Source organism: Vidua macroura, chromosome 3 (genome assembly GCF_024509145.1).
Source record: "Vidua macroura isolate BioBank_ID:100142 chromosome 3, ASM2450914v1, whole genome shotgun sequence".
Classification (NCBI taxonomy): Eukaryota; Metazoa; Chordata; class Aves; order Passeriformes; family Viduidae; genus Vidua; species Vidua macroura.
The window spans coordinates 85,817,755-85,835,128 of NC_071573.1; the positions used below are offsets into that span (position 1 = coordinate 85,817,755).

The window sequence follows — 17,374 nt, forward strand, 5'->3', positions numbered from 1 at the left end:
TCGTCACCATCCATTTAAAGCTTAAGCTCATGTTGGAGATTTAATGTTGCCAGTGACATCTAAAATAATTTTTTATGAAAAACAAGTCAGTATCTTTACTCTTCAGTGAGATTTGCACTTCTGACAGGATTTCCCACTATGCCATTGCCCTATCTTGATGGTCACACACTACTGGTGAGTGAGACTGAGCACGTTCTAGCTTAAGCATGGCAAAATGAAACAGAACACACAAAAGCACTTGATTGCTTTGCCCATGCTCCAGTACTTGCATTATTTTAGGAAAACAAAGGTAGCTTATTATTCAAAACAAGATAAGTTTATTATTTTGAGTGACATTATTTAAATTAAAGTAATTTTCCTCTTATCAGATTCATCTTATCTAATCCTTATCCTTCTTTACATTCAGTTCCATGTATCAGTACCACTTAGGTAAATTCATCCATTTTGTTCCTGCACATTTGATTGACTGTACACAATCTCCTAACTAGTACTGTAATTTTTATAAAACTTTGTACATGTGATTGTATATTTGCAGTTTTCATCATGCATGGTCCTGTGGTTTCAAATTTCTCAGAACATATTTTTTCTAAAGACAGCATCCACCCATGAATAAGGCTGATATAGTACATGCTTGTTTAGATGTGTCCACCTAATTTTGTTCAATATACAAATAAGCATATGTAATGTTGCCTTAATTGTCTCAAAGTCACCAGGAAAAATGATGAAGCTTATCACAAGCTGAAAATGCCATCTATTTATAAGTATTAACAACTGAAACCCAAGGCAGTATTATGTTTTGAACTGGCATGGAGCAAAAGTGTAACAGAGGCTCAATGAAAACTAAGCAAACTTAAACCAGCTTTCTGTTAAAAGCAGTTTGGCAAGTTGAACAAAAGCAAATGTAACCAAAGCAGCCCATACTCAAGCTTTTTCTCATTGTTTTTAGATTCTACTTGCATAGAATTTAAAAATTGCATTAAAATACTGTTCTTCTGCAAGACCAGAGTTGAGAGGATCAAGCTGATACAGCAAACACACACATGGCTGAAGGAAAGAAGTGATATCCTTCCTGAACGCTGACTCCTTTTCCAACATCAAAAAGATAAAAACTTCTCTTTTTTTTCTGACAAAAAGCGAGTTTCTTTCATTGCTTCTACCTGCAATATCTGTTTCTTAATTTCTTTGTCTACAACTGCAAATACGTAATAAGAGCCATGACAGATTAATTCCATTAAGTAAGACTATTTTTCATGGCAATCCTCTAACAGAAGAAGTCCTTTGTTACATGCAAAAGGAATGAATAGCACCGTTTTGGGAAGAATCTAATTTGATTTGCTTTCCTCCAGATTAGCATTCAAAACAACCAAAGAACCCAAAAAAATCTGATCTCTTCCGTAAGACTGAGAAGGTATGATTAGAAATGTAAAACCTGGCTGGGAGAGGTCCACAGACTGTAAAATGCAGACTGAGAGAATTAGAAGGCTTAAAACTCTTCACTGGATGTGGGGGCAGGAGGCAGGGAAACAGGCTGCCCTATGTCTTATCACATACTCCTAAATCCTGAGCTTTATTTCTTATCTGCTTAGTCTGAATTTATGAAAACAAGGACTAAGATCATAAATAAGACTATGTATTCAGAGAGCAAAACAGGCTTCTATTTTTCTGTTCCCATGATATACATGATTTTTTTTTAATTGCAATTTAAAGTAATTTCATTTTATATAAAAATAAAAGGTATTTTATAAAGAAATCACTTGGAAATAATGCTAAGATGTCTAGAGAAATTATACTATCAACTGTTCAAGTGATTTAGCAAATTATCAACAATACAGAATCAAAACAAAGAAAACATACTATTTATAACAGGATTCTGTATTTAAATTATCATCCAGGTCAATATTTGTGAATTCACTTATTCTTACAAGTTAAAAGCAAACACTTAAACAGTTCACTTTCACCAAACTGGTGTTTAGGTGGACACCAAATATTTTGCAGGCTTTCATTTCTTCCATGCATTCTTACAGTGCTACTCAATTCTAAAGAAGTGAAGAACACTACAACAGTATTTGCTCAAACTCATTTCCCCTTGTACAAAATTATTAGGATGATAACCTGTAATACTTTGGATAAGAAAATTACATCCCAGAGAAATAAAGGGGACTGATATTTTCTTTTGCCTCAATAGTCCAACAGGTTGGACTATTTGTGGGAGTTTTAGCTGTCTTTGGGGGAAAACAAACACACCATCCTAAAAAGCCACGTTAATCTCTTCCTATTTGGTTAAATGAGAATTTGAGATATTGTTTTTCCTATACAAAGGGAAAAGCTGCTAGTATGACTTGCTCCCATTTTTGAGGGGTTCTCCAGTACATTTTGAAGGCAAATAAACCAATGTCTGAACCTCTAATACAGGCAATCTGGTGCTGCCTGGTACCAGCTGACTGAGAGGCAGCAACCCACTGTTACTGTCAAGTTTAATCTGCCAATTTAGTCTTCATTTTGGGGAAGAAAAACAGCATTTGATATACTACCATTGAAAAATAACCTCCAACTGACCCATTCCTGTCACTTGAAGTAACTTTATACAAAAACAAGAGCCAGTTTCAAATTCAAAATGCAATATAATAAAACAAACTAACTCACTGTGTCATTTTGAACTTCAGTTAATCAAGTGTAACTGCTGCAGTCTTTCAGAACCATTAATCATCCTGGTATGTTTAGCAGAATGAAAAAATCTTTAACTTTGAATGTTGATATTAATCAAAAATTTGAGTGTTGAGTTTGCAAATACACAAATACTTAGTGAAAAAAAAAAAGTTGTTTGTTCTTTATATTCTAACCATTTAACTTTACTGTCCCTGTACAACACAATCTTGCCTTAAAGGGGTTTACTTCCATAACTTAGATGTCCTCAACATGCAGTATTTTACAGAGAAAACATCACAATATTTTTATGACAGTACTCAACTCCTGTGAAACCTCTAAACTAAGCAGCAGAGAAAGCTACACAGTGCTGAACCCAAACACTTCCAAAGCATTCAGTGTCATGGACTTAGCTGAACTTTCTAATTTTGGATATTAGAAATACTTACCAAGTTTTCCATGGACAATTTTTCAAATAACTTCTGGCTTAATTCTGGGTTGCTAGCACTGTTGCACATTACATTCTCTTTATTTAAAAATTAGACTACATAAAAAGTTCAACCCTACACAAATCTGAACATTTAGGCACACCAATTTTCCTCTTCTTTACTCTGGGAGCACTCCAGAGCCTTAGAGCATCATACCTAGTGATGCCTTCTTTATCTGAATTGTACTGTGGAAGTGCATAAACAGATATATCTTGAATAACTAAACAGTCCTGGTTGCTCTGAAATTCAGTAAGTCATTCATACAGATCAGTCCAACTTCTCTGTTCTATGTAGTGCAAAGCAAATGCCTTTACTAAATGAAGTATTATTCCTTATATTCTCGGACTGCTTGTGAACAATATTCCTCAGTTCACTCTGCACTCCTGTTTGTCCTTGGGGCACACAGTCTCCCCAGCTCACACGCTGGCCATGCCCCTGATGGCTCAGCCCAAACGACCTACATGCACCTCATCTACTTTTCTGTGCTCCCTTTCAGTGCAAAACAGGTACAAGGCAGATGGAGTGCACACACAGCCTGCTCCAACCTGCTGCATGAAGAATAGCATGGAGCTTACCTGAAGTGCTCCAAGAAGAAATTTTACCTAAAGTATCTACACAAGTTAAACTGTATTTCAGAAAACTACAATGAGGCTTTGAGAGCTCTCTCATGCACAAGTAGATGTACTCTCATGCACATGTACTTATACTACATATTCTTTTTTAAATCACCAAATAATTCTAAATTGAACACATCCAATTACTCAAGGATGAACAAAAATTCTACTCACACCAGAAATAAAAAAGGAGTTCAGTGGTTTACTCTCTTCCTGAACAGAGAACTTGTTCAGCTTAAGCAGAAAAGAAAGGGGGAAAAAATCATGGCTGATTGGGGAAATTTCACTACCTTCAGCTGTACAGAAGAGTAATTAATAAGAAAGGAAAGCTCTTCAGCAGCTGATGAAAGGGCAGGCAGGATGATGAAGTTTAAAAATGGCTTGCAGAAGTCCAGCTGCTTTTTCCTGCCTCCAAATTAAAGATTTTCTTATGTAACTACCAACAAAATATGTAAGATTGGTGGCCAACCTACAGACTTCCTTCCCCTCCCCACTAATAAAATGCACTCATGCAACATGAGATTTACTTTTTTAGTCAATTTAAAATCTCTTATCCTTAACTGTCTGTACTGAACATGTAAAACTTGCTTTCACTACATGACAGTCTGCCTTATGCTATTACCCTGCTGTTGGCCCATGGAAACATTAAGAAGCACACAATTATCTCAGTTTGATTATTTATTCCTGCAATTCAACACATTTTTTATATTGCTAAAGATCTGCACTTCTGTTGCTTGCAAACAAGCTGGGTTTTGAGTGAACATGTCAGCCTCAAATAACCTGGCCCCAGTTTTCATGTCATGAAACACTACATAACAATAATTGTTACAGCAGTTTACTTGCAGTATTTTTCCTGTTTCTTTGAAGTAACTGTAAGGATAAGGTTTTTTTAGGCAGAAGCACTAAGGAAACTTGAGATCTGCAATGGTGGAAATAGCATTGGCAGAGAGGGAGGAAAGACCCTGGGTAACTTATGCAAGTTTCTTAACTTTCTTCAGTTAGATTAAAAAAAACCTTATGGCTGCCAGTAGCTTGGCAATGTCATGTGTTTTATTAAGAGTTCTGCAGATCTAATGTGGAACATCTTGTTGTTGGCTGCTTCTAATAAAATGCTGATCACTGGACTAGACTCAATCAGTAGCTGAAATAGTAAGATCTTGTTATATCACAAATTACCCAGTAATCTCATCAAAGTGAACAGCCCACAAAAACAGAGTCAAGCAAGTATCCTTGCTACTCACTATTCTGCAGTAGATCTCTTTGATCTTGAGGAAACTCTACACTGCATCTGAAGTCTCCAATGTGAATGCTCACAAAAAAATATTTCTCCTGAAACCCACTTCAAGCACATGATGATTCTTTACTGAAAAGCAATTTCAGTAAGAAAATTCACTATAACTAAATAAATCAAAAAATTATGGTCTTTGTTTATCAAAGCACGATACTTTGTTGATTATCTTTTATGCCATAATTGCCTGACACATGAATGTAATATTAGGATCATAAACTTACTACATCAATGCTAGAAGCTTTCAGTAATATTTGAAAATGTAAAAGAAATCATGCTAGACATTTAGCTTGCTAAAGGCTAAGGATCAGTTAGTGACAGGACCTAGTTAGTGACAAGAGAAAGACTCTCAAATGGATGTAGGAGCAAATTAGTCAGCTCTATGAAGCAGAGATAAGAACATGAAAATTGAATGTGAACATCTTAAATTTTTAGGATGCATATTCTTATTTTATGAGCTAAAAAATTTAATCTCAACAAAAGATAAAACTGAAGTCGCTAGGAACTGAAGACTTGTAGGAGTACATGACACTTGAGAATAGATCTGAAGTTTTCTCTAGATTCATCTTTTTATGAGTTTAAGACCTCTAATGTGTTCCATCTTTAGTGATTCCTCTGTAGGATAGCTAAAGCATTGCTTGAATTACCTTAATCTAAAAGAAGTCTCAGAACTGCGACGGAACTGCCAACTGCTTGCTCACATATTTTCAATTCATTAACTTCCCAAGACTGGAATAACTTGACTGGAGGTAAACCATGTCTGTAGTAAAGGCAACCAGTGACTTTAAATATGAAGTTTGTAGACTTCTCATATTGTTTCCTCCTCCAGGAACTGGGAAAAATAACTATCTACTGCTTGATGTGGCTGCTGAAAACATGATAAATACTATGGTCAAGATGCTTGCACTCTCCTGCTGATTCAGGAGGCAATCTTTAAAAGATCCTATAGTGAGTCTCTACCTGGATGTGAAGTGTATCATTATTACTGAAATACTAATGTTTATCAGCTCCCTAAAGCAGAATCACACTGCAAAAGCAGCAATGTATTATTCCATGTATGAAAATAAAACCTATGTTTTCTACCTTACCAACAAGGTCCAGCAGAAATAAATATATGATACAGCTCTCTTTCATTCAGATTACAGAAAGCAACTAGACTTTTAAAATGTATAAAGTTTACAGTCTGAAAGCAGTTTATTTTGAATGAATGATCCTTTAAAAGCCCAAGCTTTAAGAATGTCTTAAATTAAAAAGATGGCACCCAGATGAGTTCCATTTGAGCAGTCAATGCTGACACATTAATAATGAAATAAAATATGCTGCAGTACTTCAAACAATTTACAGCTGCTACAACAGCATGATTATCTAACATGGATATATTTACCAAATTCCACATTTTGTAGTACAAGCATTTAAAATCAAAATACTTATTTTTATTTGCCTAATCATTAACTGGTAATCTAATGACTTTTCAAATGTAAATCTAATCAGTAGCATTAGAATTGGTTTTTTATTTCAAGTGGTAGGATAATCCCACAGCTGTAACTATGCTCTGTTGTCACTTCCCCTCACTTAACCAAATATTCCCAGCCACATAGCAAAGTTCACGTATCCTTACAAAGTGAAACCTTCTCTCCCACTCCAAAAGTAGATCTTTGGGCTCTAGAAAGTTAATGTTTCCAAACCACAGCAATGTTTTTAGCCTTTATAACTAAAGTATGTTATTATAAGGACCAAAATAAAACATTTAACTTGGCTGGACACCCCCATAAAGTTTCAGTAATCAACAATTGTAATATTTTTACTGTCATCCATAATCTTACTTTAACCTCGTACCATATCAGTAACAATAGCTCAGTGAGGCTTCACAAATTGTCATAACAAAATTTGCTTCTGCACTAATTCATTCCAAACTTGCCTTCTAATTGAGGAAAAATGATATTTGTATTGGGGAGGGGCTTTTTTTCCCCTCCAAGTATGCATGTATATATTTTTGTATCTTGTTTTATTATGTAAAATGAAAAAATACTCTACTTGAAAACTGAATTAGAAATACATCTGCAATCATAGTCTTTGAACAGACAACATTTTTCATAATTGTAACACAGCACTATGGGGGAATAAACTGACAGATGGAGACTCCAATGCATTCTGCAGACTGCACTTCAGACCTGAACACATTACTAGATTCACAAGATCAGAGAGAAAACATCTGTATTAAAAGAAATTAATATATTTAATGCTAAAAGTACCCATTTCATATTTGTTTAATATTAAACTCTGCAGAAGTGCACATGAAATTTAAATTGTACCTACATTGCTAAGGCTGCTCATTATGTTTTAACATAACTATGGAAAGAAGCACCTTAAGTTGTTTGCTTATCATGTTTTGTGACATCATCTTAGTTGTAAATGTTCAAGTTACTTAGAGTTACTAATTAAATTCTATAGATTTTACATTTATGTTTAGAATGGATTAATATATCAAAGACAGTTTTAGATGATAATACAGGACTCAATAAACTGACAATTTTCTGTACAAGAATAGCAGTGGTCCATGACCCTGAGGTTTTAACTCAGCTGGTCAGAGCACGGTGCCACCAACACCAAGGTTGGGGGTTCAATCCCCATAGGGGCTGTGCACTTAATAGCTGGACTTGATGATCCTTGTGGGTCCCTTCCAACTCAAGACTATTCTGTGTTCTTAAAAACCTTAATTAGATTTATGGTCTGAGCCTAAACTTTGACAAAGCTTAATCCATTTCCCTCTTCTCCTAAACACATTCCTCATTGTATGGTCAACCAACCTTTGTATGCAAGCAACAGCACAAGCAAACAATTTATGTGGATTAACCAGATTACAGCTCATATACACACACACACACATTATTTTTCCCCAAATGTCTGAACATACCTAATACTATGTGCCATTTTTAAATAACTGGGAAAAAAGAAACTCTAATTACCTTTTCAGCTGTTAACTGTTTTGATGGTTTTTCTGATTCTCTCTCTCTCTTTTTCTCTTCTTTCTTTTTTTCTTTTTCCTTCTGCAAAAAGAAAAAGCATTTTGCTAGCACCCAATTTGCAAACATATTGAATGTCTCCAGCCATACAGACTATAAACAGAGATCTTCAGTTACTCCCTTTTAAATCAGAGTTTATGCTTTTATCTGCTCTCCTTCCAGAAGTGACTCATTTTGCTCAAATACTAACACTAAAAATACTGTGACTTTTAGATTAAATTCAAGAAATTCACTTTTTCATCTGCTCATCTGCTTTTCTGCTTAATAAGCAGAAGGAAAAAAGAACCAGTATTGATTCTCCTAAGCTAAGCAGAGCTGAAGAGAAAAAACCATCTACAAGTATAAGTATCTCTGTTAACTCTGATAGCCTCTGTCATTGAGGATGTCAGCTGCTTTGACCAAAGAACTAGACTAAGGTAAATTGCATGCTGCCTTTTACAGAAAGGTACTAATTTTTAAAAGCCAATCTAGTAGTCCTAAAAAATACTCCTGAATGTAAAAAAAGTTGCCTTGGGCCATATGACAGGCCAGTTGAATCATGAGACATTATCTTATTCTAGAAAGTGAACATCTAAAGATCCTTTTACTTTGAATGCATCATAATGACATGACAGAAATTTTTTCACTTTAGTTTTTAATGAATAAATGTGCCAAAATTACTGACTCATCTGACTGAAGCATAACATAAAATATACCTTAAGGAATAACATGAAGAAGATGGAGACTTTCTAGGTTAGCAATTTCTTTTGACAAAGTGTTAGTCTGCCTGCATTTACCTTGTACAGCTACAGTGTAGTACTGGTGAGTATATTTGAACACTAAATGCATGAAACAAGGATTTACCATCTGTAATAAAGAAAATGAAACAGTAGCTCCTAAATGCTCTTTCAGCCATTAGACTTGCACCCCTTGTTCAAAGCTTCAAAACAGCCTTGTTTCAGAAAATACTACTGTTTACAACCGTCCCAGTATTAGGAGGAAGGTTGAGAGGCTAGATCTGTCCATGCAGCTCCAGTACTAAAAATAAGAGTTAATAGTTTGTTTCAGTAAGGGATATTTGTGGGTCTTTTCTTTTTTTTTATGTTTTTAACATCCAGTATATAAAATTTAATATTTTTTTATAGCATGCTATCTACTTAATATTGTTCTAACACTCAGATGAAGGTTTTGCGGTTTTTTGGTTGGTTTTGTTTGGTTGTTTTCGTTTGTTTATGGTTTTGTTTGGGGTTATTTTTTTGGTGGTGACCAAGCAAAGTGGGATCCAAGTAACACATTCTTCAAAACTTCCAGTAATCCATTTTCAAACCTTCCACCATATTTACTGGATGGATTGGGGCTACAAAAGTCCCAACTAACCCATGTGAATTATTTCATCAGGCATTAATCTGAACACTCAGTTCCTGGCAAATCAGACTACCACACCAAGCACCTGCTTACAAGCAACACAAAGCAATGACCACAGTCATGAAACCCCCATAGGGAAATTTGGAACCTTTGTTTTGATGAAAAGAAACAGACACCAACTTTCACTGAATAAAAGAACACAAAAGTGAACACAGTGGTCCAAACTAGAGGCCTCGCCAATACTGTATCTCGCCTGTGGTAGTGCAAAGTGTTCCAGAAATGTCTGTATGACTGGGACAAGTATAGAGCAGTATTTTATTTTGAGGCCACACAATAACCTGAGACTTGCAGTCTTATTTAACTGGCATTACAAATGGATAGCCACACCTTTCAATGAAGCTCAGCCTTTCTTCCATTACTGTTTCACTGACCCTAGTACCAACCTGCATTCTAATATACACACAAATTACTGTCAGAACAACAACTTTTCAGAGTCTTTCATTTTCTGTTCCCACATCCCACTCCAACCTTCTCAAGCGGAATAATTCAAATAAACATAATCTCTTCTCCCATGGAAACTTAAGACAACTGCATCAAAGGAAGTGTGACCAGCAGGTCAAGGGACATGATTCTCCTCCTCTGCTCTGCTCTCACAGACCCTTCCTCTGCAGCTGGGGCTCCCAACATCAGAGGGACAGCGACCCACTGCAGCCCAGAGAAGGGCCACAAAAATGACTGGAGGCTGGAGCACCTCTCTCTGAAGACAAGCTGAGAAAATTGAGGTTGTATGGGTCTGGAGAAGAAAGAAGACTCTGGGGACTCTTTATAGCAGTCTTCCTATAGTAGTACCTAAAGGGGGCTTCAGGAACAAAAGGTAAGGACTCTGTCAGGACAGTGACAAGAGAAGGGGAAATGGTTTTAAACTGAAAGAGAGCAGGTTTAGATTAGATAGGTTTAGGTTTAGATTAGATTTTTTTTTTTTTACTGTGAGGATGGTGAGGCACTGGAACAGATTTCCCAGGGAGGCTGTGGATCAACCTGGTCTAGTGGATGGTGTCCCTGTTCGTAGCAGGGGGTTGGAACTACATGACCTTTAAGGGCCTTTCCAACTCAAACCATTCTATGGCTCTACAATTCTATGATTTGACTCCTCTCCTCCCAGGAAAGGTTGTTTGAAGTGTCATATAGGTACTCTTACTTTTCAATCACAGTAACTTAAATTTCCATGAATATGTTTAAGGGAAAGCAGAGTTAAAGTTTTTGCATTTTTTTCAGTATGTCCTGATTTCCAGTTTGACTTCAACATTTTTTTAAAGTAAGTTTTGTCAAAGTAACCTCACTTCTGGAGTAAAAAGTATCTGGAAACACTTATTTTTCAAGGATTCAAGAACAAGGAGGGTTTGCAGCTAGTTTCATATGGCAAACACTCCGTAAAGGTGACCAAATATAAATGTATGCCTCTTGTTGCCCTTAACAAATCTTTGAAAGCTTAATAGTGAATATATTAATACTTAAAATAAACTGTTTTCCTGTGTTTCTATTTCCACACCTCACAGAGTCTACAGAAACAGTCTTGATTCCTACCAACTTTATTTTAATTTATTTAATTTTCACTGTAGACTTGAAAACTCACTTGAAAGTCCTTCATCTTCACACTTCCTGATTTCAATATTCAAGCTTTCTGCCTCAGCTCCATTAGATAAAAATGAATTCAGACTAAATAAAAAAAATTCTCAGATGTTGCATTCATGCCAGAACTTCAAGTGCTTCATTACTTGCAAAAGCAGTCAAAAAGCACTATGAAGATAATAAAATTAAATTGACTTTATACTGATCTTAAATTCTAAACAAAGATTATTGATCTTTTTCCAAGTTTCATTCCTAATAACATGGCATACTAGTTATACAGAAGAACTTTCAAATGTGAATGCACCAATAGAGGTAAATAAAGTAAAAGCAAATTTCATTCTTAGTGGCTGCTGCTACTCCTGGTACAACTTAAAACACATGACAAATTCAACAAGGCTTGTGGTCTAAGTCCATGACACTGACATTTAAATTTTAATTAATGTTTAAATATAGCTGAACTAAAATAATTTATAACTTCTGTCCAATTTTTTTTGTATTTAGAAGGAAAAAGCTTGATTTATGTTCACATCAGAAATTATTTCATATATTGTATAATCTCAATTTAGAGTGAAGTATCTAAAAGAAGCTAACACTGGATATTCACATTCTAAATATGCATTTTATTATTGTTGCAAATTGCAACATTTACTGAAAGTTGATATAAATGATGTCTGATCTACTACTTGCTTGTGTGTTTTGATTTTCAAAGATCCATCTAAACAGTAAATGTGTTAGCATACACTCATATCCCAGCCAGAAGAGATATTAAAACCAGTGTGAGTCAAATTAATTCTATATTTATCTCCAAGGAGAATGAACTAAATGGCTGGAACAATACTGATAATTTATAACCTGGAATAAGCAAGTAATACCAAAAAAGGTATCAGAAATTATTCCTGATGAGACAGGACAGTATCACTCACGCCCATTAGCTGGGAATTAAGTGGTTTTTCCACAGTTTTGTGACATTAAATCAGAAGAGAACCAGAATTTTGACATATAAACAGCAAGAAGGAAGAACCACACACATACTCTGCCGTTGTATTGGGTCTTTTCATTTAGCTAGTCCAAGACAAAAGGAGAGATGTATTTCAAATGTGTGAAGTATTAACAACAATTCAAACTCTCAAGTTACCTCAGTGAAATTACTCTATAGAGATGTAAACATTTGTGCAAAGCAGTAACCTGGTAAGAGTTACACCCAAAACCAATATACCTCTGCTTTGCTCTTCTCAGCAGCAGCTTGCAGAGAAGGAGAAGATGCCAAAGGCTGAGCAGCATCAGATGATATCTGTACAAAACAGAGGAAAGAAATGAGAAAGAAAATAAGCAAGAACAGCTGGGAAGGGAGGCAGTAGAGACCGCTAAGAGACATGATTTTCTTTTTTTTTTTTTTTCTCAATAATATTGATGGTAGTGGTTACACGACACAGAAGAAACATAAAGAGGAGACAAAGGTGGTTTTTTTTTTTTTTTTCCTGGGTACAATATTTAAAGGAAATGTTTCAGGTAGGATAGTGTGACTTAAAATGAAATTCACTAGGACAGAATATAAGAAAATGAACCTGGATAAGATCATATCAGAGGCCTAAGAAAAATAATTAGGTTTCACCTATTGTTCAATTTTTATACAGTGTAACTACTGAAATATTAATGTCCTGAAGCATGAAGGCAGACTGCCCCAGAGGAGGGGGAGAGAAGAGAGTGCCTTTGTTCTCGTTCAATGCAACAGAATATTTTTATTAAGAGGAATGCAAAATAACTCTGAAAGTTATACATTAATTCAAGTTCTAATTAACTCTTCTCTAAGAACCTTCCAAGTACATAAAGAGCTTAGGGTTAATATAAAACCACTTCTCAGCAGCAGGTTGAAGATTCTCAGACATGTGACACTTCTTTTCTAGGAATTGGTATGTAAATTTGCTATTAACACCACTGGACTTCCAGAACTCTCCAAAAGGTGTAAGTTAAATATGCAACAGATACAGTTTGCTAAAAAAATAGGATTTGTCTAAAGGCATTTTCATACATCTTCCTATCAAATTTTTTAATGCATAGCTGATTACTGTAATGGAAACATTATCTTTCTATTTCTGTTATTATAAAAACGCAACTGAAATACATTTTCCAAATATGTAGAAGATCTTCAGAGCTATAAAGCTGACACTTCTACACTATTTTGTATCACCTCTATTATCTAGAAGGAAAATTTAGAAAGAATTGAAGCTATAACAGAGTAGATCGTTATGTTTGACCAAAATAAGCAATTTAAATGACATGTTTTTATTTAGTTTTAAAAAAGTAGCTCGCCCTAAATGGAAACTGAAAGCTGATAAAAAAAACCATCATATCTTGTGTCTAAATACCCCATATTTCTTACAGAAAATCCTACCAATTTCTTTACTAATACAGCTGGAATATTCATAGAATTTATATATTTAGTATTTTTACGAAGTCAAAAACTATGCCTATACTGGAAGGTGGTGCACAGCTGCAGGAAAGATATTTATAAGGTTTTATTTTAAAACCAAATTTTACCTGCAGAAATATGAAACAGAATTCTCATTTTTAAATTTACTGTTTTAAAATCCTCGGGTTATTAGCAGAGTTATGGATACATCTGCTGCAATGATGCAGTTTCACAAACAGTAGCATTCTGTTGCTATAGGAACATTGGGATCCTGTTTATTATGACTGCACCACATTGTAACCAAATTATGTCTGAAAAATTATTAGGTAACTACACAATATACTGAACTATGTACTCTAACATCATGCTTTTGAGGTTTCAATTAGATAAAAATGTGTAAAATTCTGATAATGAATCATCATCTTTCAAGCTGCTAACAAGTGGGATTTTTGGTTTGGGTTTGGGGTTTTTTCATTCTTTTGTATACTTCAGATTTTAGGAGAATTTAAGCCTGATAGCCCTCACAGGTGAACAGCAGCTAACAGCTACTTGCCACCCAGAATACAGAAGGCAGAATTTCATTTGGGAGTTAGGTGGAAAATCAGCACCATAGGTGTTTGTCAATTTTCATCCTCCCATAATAGTTCTTAATCTTCACATCCTCTTCATAATATAAAGGATTATCTAACCTAGAAGAAGGTAATTCTATGAAGGCCTGAAAGCAATTATTATAGTTTTGCCAATCAAGTAATGGAATCATAGAACTAATGAAGAAGTGTCATGCAAGCTGTCAGAGCTGTGAGACAGAGTGAAAAGCAGTTGCTGTCTAGCCTGGGATATGGAACAAGATGTACAAGTTGAGAAATGCCCAAGCATAATGTTTAAAGACAACCACTTCAGGCAAAAAAAGAGCATTTGAAAGCACCCTTCACACACGCAAATATTCAACTAAGCCAGAGAACAAAAGACATATGACTGAAGCTAATCTTTAAGAGAAAACACATTACAATGTATAAAGAACAGATTAAGTTTATATAATGAAAGCAACAGTACAAGGTTGTGCTGCTCAACAGCTTTATCACCACTGCATCATGCTGAATTTGTTATCTACCAGGCTGCACCAGATAAGGAAAGCTGAATGAAAAGATCAAATCAAACCGAGTGGCTAGACAAAGCTAAACACTTAAATTTTGTCTACCTAGAATTTTGCAAAGACTTTGACATCATTTTCCAGAGCATTCTCCTGGAGGAACTGGCTGCTCATGGCTTAGACAGGTGTGCTATTCTCTGGGTACACAGGGGCTGGGTGGCTGGGCCCAGAGAGCAGTGGTGAATGGAGTCACAACCAAAGACTGGTCAGTCACTACTGGGGTTCCCCAGGGTTTAGTATTGAGGCCAGTCCTGTTTAGTATCTTTATTTATGCAGGATGTGGATGAGGGGATGGAATGCACCAGCATTCAGTTTACAGATGTCACCAAGCTGGGCAGGAGTGCTGATCTGCTGAAGGACAGGAAGACTCCACAGAGGGATCTGGACAGGCTGGAGCAACGGCCCGCAGCCAACAGTACAAAGCTCTTGTGAATTTCCAGGTTTTGCACTTGGGACTCTTTGAGATGAGTGACTGGACAATTTCCCTGGGGGAAAAAGATCTGGCAATGCTGGTTGACAGATACCTAAATTTCTCCATGACAATCCAAACAGCAATTCTCAACCCTATTCCAGAACCCAAGTGGAAAAATACACACTGATCTACTCTGACAACATGTTTGCACTATGCTCTAAAAAGCAGTCAACTAAAGACTTCTTTGATTATTGGCACCTTAAAGCACCAAATGGTGACCTCTGCAACTAATCATACATACTGCCAGAAGAAGAATAAAGTTGGGTGATTGTGCACATTACCAATGTACTGCAGAATGACAAGTAGCATATGAATACATCATTTTAACTTTTAGTAGTGACATCTTTTGATTAAGAAATTCAGAATTGCCTAAAACAAAGAATGATGGCAAGGAGCTGTTTCTTAAGTTTCCACATTTCTCTTTTTTTCACAAAATTTTGATTGCATTTCAGACCATAACACTTGCAGTCATTTATTTTTTAGTAATTCTTGATTCTTCTTCCATTGTTTGTGTTTTAGGACTCCTTTCTATAAAGAGGTTACAGCAAAAATAAGCATTTTGCATAATGAAATTCAATATTCTCTTTAAAGCATCTCGTACCTTTAGTGCTGAGCAAGAAATTACATACACATGCAACAGTACTGTAAGATTTCACCTGTGCTCAGTGAGAAACCCTTTGGTGCACAAAAACTATAAGATCAGAAAAGAAAGAATCTGCAGATTTACAGTATTAGTCCAGTTCCCAGTCCCTTTTACATATAAATGTGTTACCTGTCCCCATTTTCCTCCCTAAAACACTTTTGTATTATCTGTTATTACTTAGTGGTGGCACTACCCAAATACATACTAAGGTAACAGTTTGTGTAAAAGCAACAGCACAAACAGTAGTTGGCCCAATGTCTTAATGTACTCTGTTGACCAGACTACTATTCCAAGTAAAAAAAAAAGTAAGATTTAAACAAGAACTAAATGAAGTTACCAGAAAACATAACAAAAACTAAGAATGATTTTAGTTTAGTTTAGTTTGTACTGACATGTTTGTGATGCTATGTAACAGTCACACAAACACCATCGGTCACTAAGGTGTAAGTACTTCATAAAGTTTTCACCTGCTTTTATTTGTACTTTTTCCAAAATCCAGCATTGATGTAATGCATGTCATTATTCAACCTTTTATAAAAAAAGATTCAAGTTGAAGCTCTGTAAGTCTACACTAATCTTCCATTTAAATATGAAATGCAGGCTGCTATCACACAAGATTCAAGACATTAAAGAATAAGTGCATTATCAAACCACTCAGGAAGTCCACAGCAGAACCGAATACAAAAGTGCCCTCGAGTGGCCAGTTTATACACACACAATATGCAGGGAATTTGCCTAAATGAAGAGGACTATTCTGCTTTCATTTGACAGGTTTTAAGTTTAGCTGCTACATATGTTTTTCTTATTTCAGCAGACTTTTGCCTTTATTACTATGTATCTCCAACAAATGTTGACAATACTAAAATCAGCAATTTATCCTAAAGCAGTAGTAATTATAGACTGCTAGTAGATGGATATAAACACACAAACCAATTGCTTGATATTTTTTAAGAGGTCTATTCTTGGAATACTGAAAGGAGCATAAGAATACTAATGTACTATTAACAACACTTACCCATGAATTTTTGGAAGTTAAGGCTAACTGGCAAGGCATTTTTTTTAATTATTAAATTGTCTCCCTATGCTGGTTTTGGTAGGGGTAGAATTAATTTTTTTTGAAGTGGCTAGTACAGGGCTGTGTTTTAGATTTGTGCTGAATGCAGGGTTGATTAATTATACAGATGTTTCTGGTATTGCTGAGCAGAGCTTACAAAGAGCCAAGACCTTTTCTGCTTTTCACACTGCCAGGCTGGCAAGGAAGTAGGTGTTGTATGGGAGGTTGGGAGGGGACACAGCCTAGACAGGTGACCCAAACTGACCTAAGGGATATTCCGTATCGCAGGACATCATGCTCAGTATTCCAAGTGTGAGGAAGGAGGAGGAAGGGCGACATTCAGAGTGATGCCCTTTGTTGCCAAGTCATCATTACACAAAGCAGCCGAACACCTGCCTGCCATTGGGAAGCAGTGAATTAATTCCTTATTTTGCTTTGTTTGTGTGCATGGCTTTTGTTCTCCTATTAAGCTGTCTTTATCTCAACCCACAAGTTTTCTGGCTTTTACCCTTTTCAATTTTCTTCCCAATCCTGCTGGTGGCAGAGTGAGCGAGCAGCTGTGTAGCCCTTGGCTGCTGACTGGGGTGAAACCACAAGACTCCCCTATTCTATGCTG

The 17,374-nt window shown here is 35.8% G+C and overlaps 1 protein-coding gene across 3 annotated transcripts in view; it reads right to left on the minus strand.

The window, feature by feature from the left end:
- SMAP1 (small ArfGAP 1) overlaps positions 1-17,374 on the minus strand; it is a 91,245-nt gene that overhangs the window by 35,922 nt on the left and 37,949 nt on the right. The window contains exons 5-6 of one of the 3 annotated variants that reach the window (XM_053973266.1): positions 12,246-12,320; positions 8,000-8,080 (exon numbers count right to left, since the gene is read on the minus strand). The exons of 1 other annotated variant lie outside the window; for it this stretch is intronic. In XM_053973266.1, the coding sequence (XP_053829241.1) occupies positions 8,000-8,080; positions 12,246-12,320 (156 nt within the window). The remainder of the gene's footprint in view (positions 1-7,999; positions 8,081-12,245; positions 12,321-17,374) is intronic. One more of the 3 variants, XM_053973267.1, reaches the window with a different exon arrangement.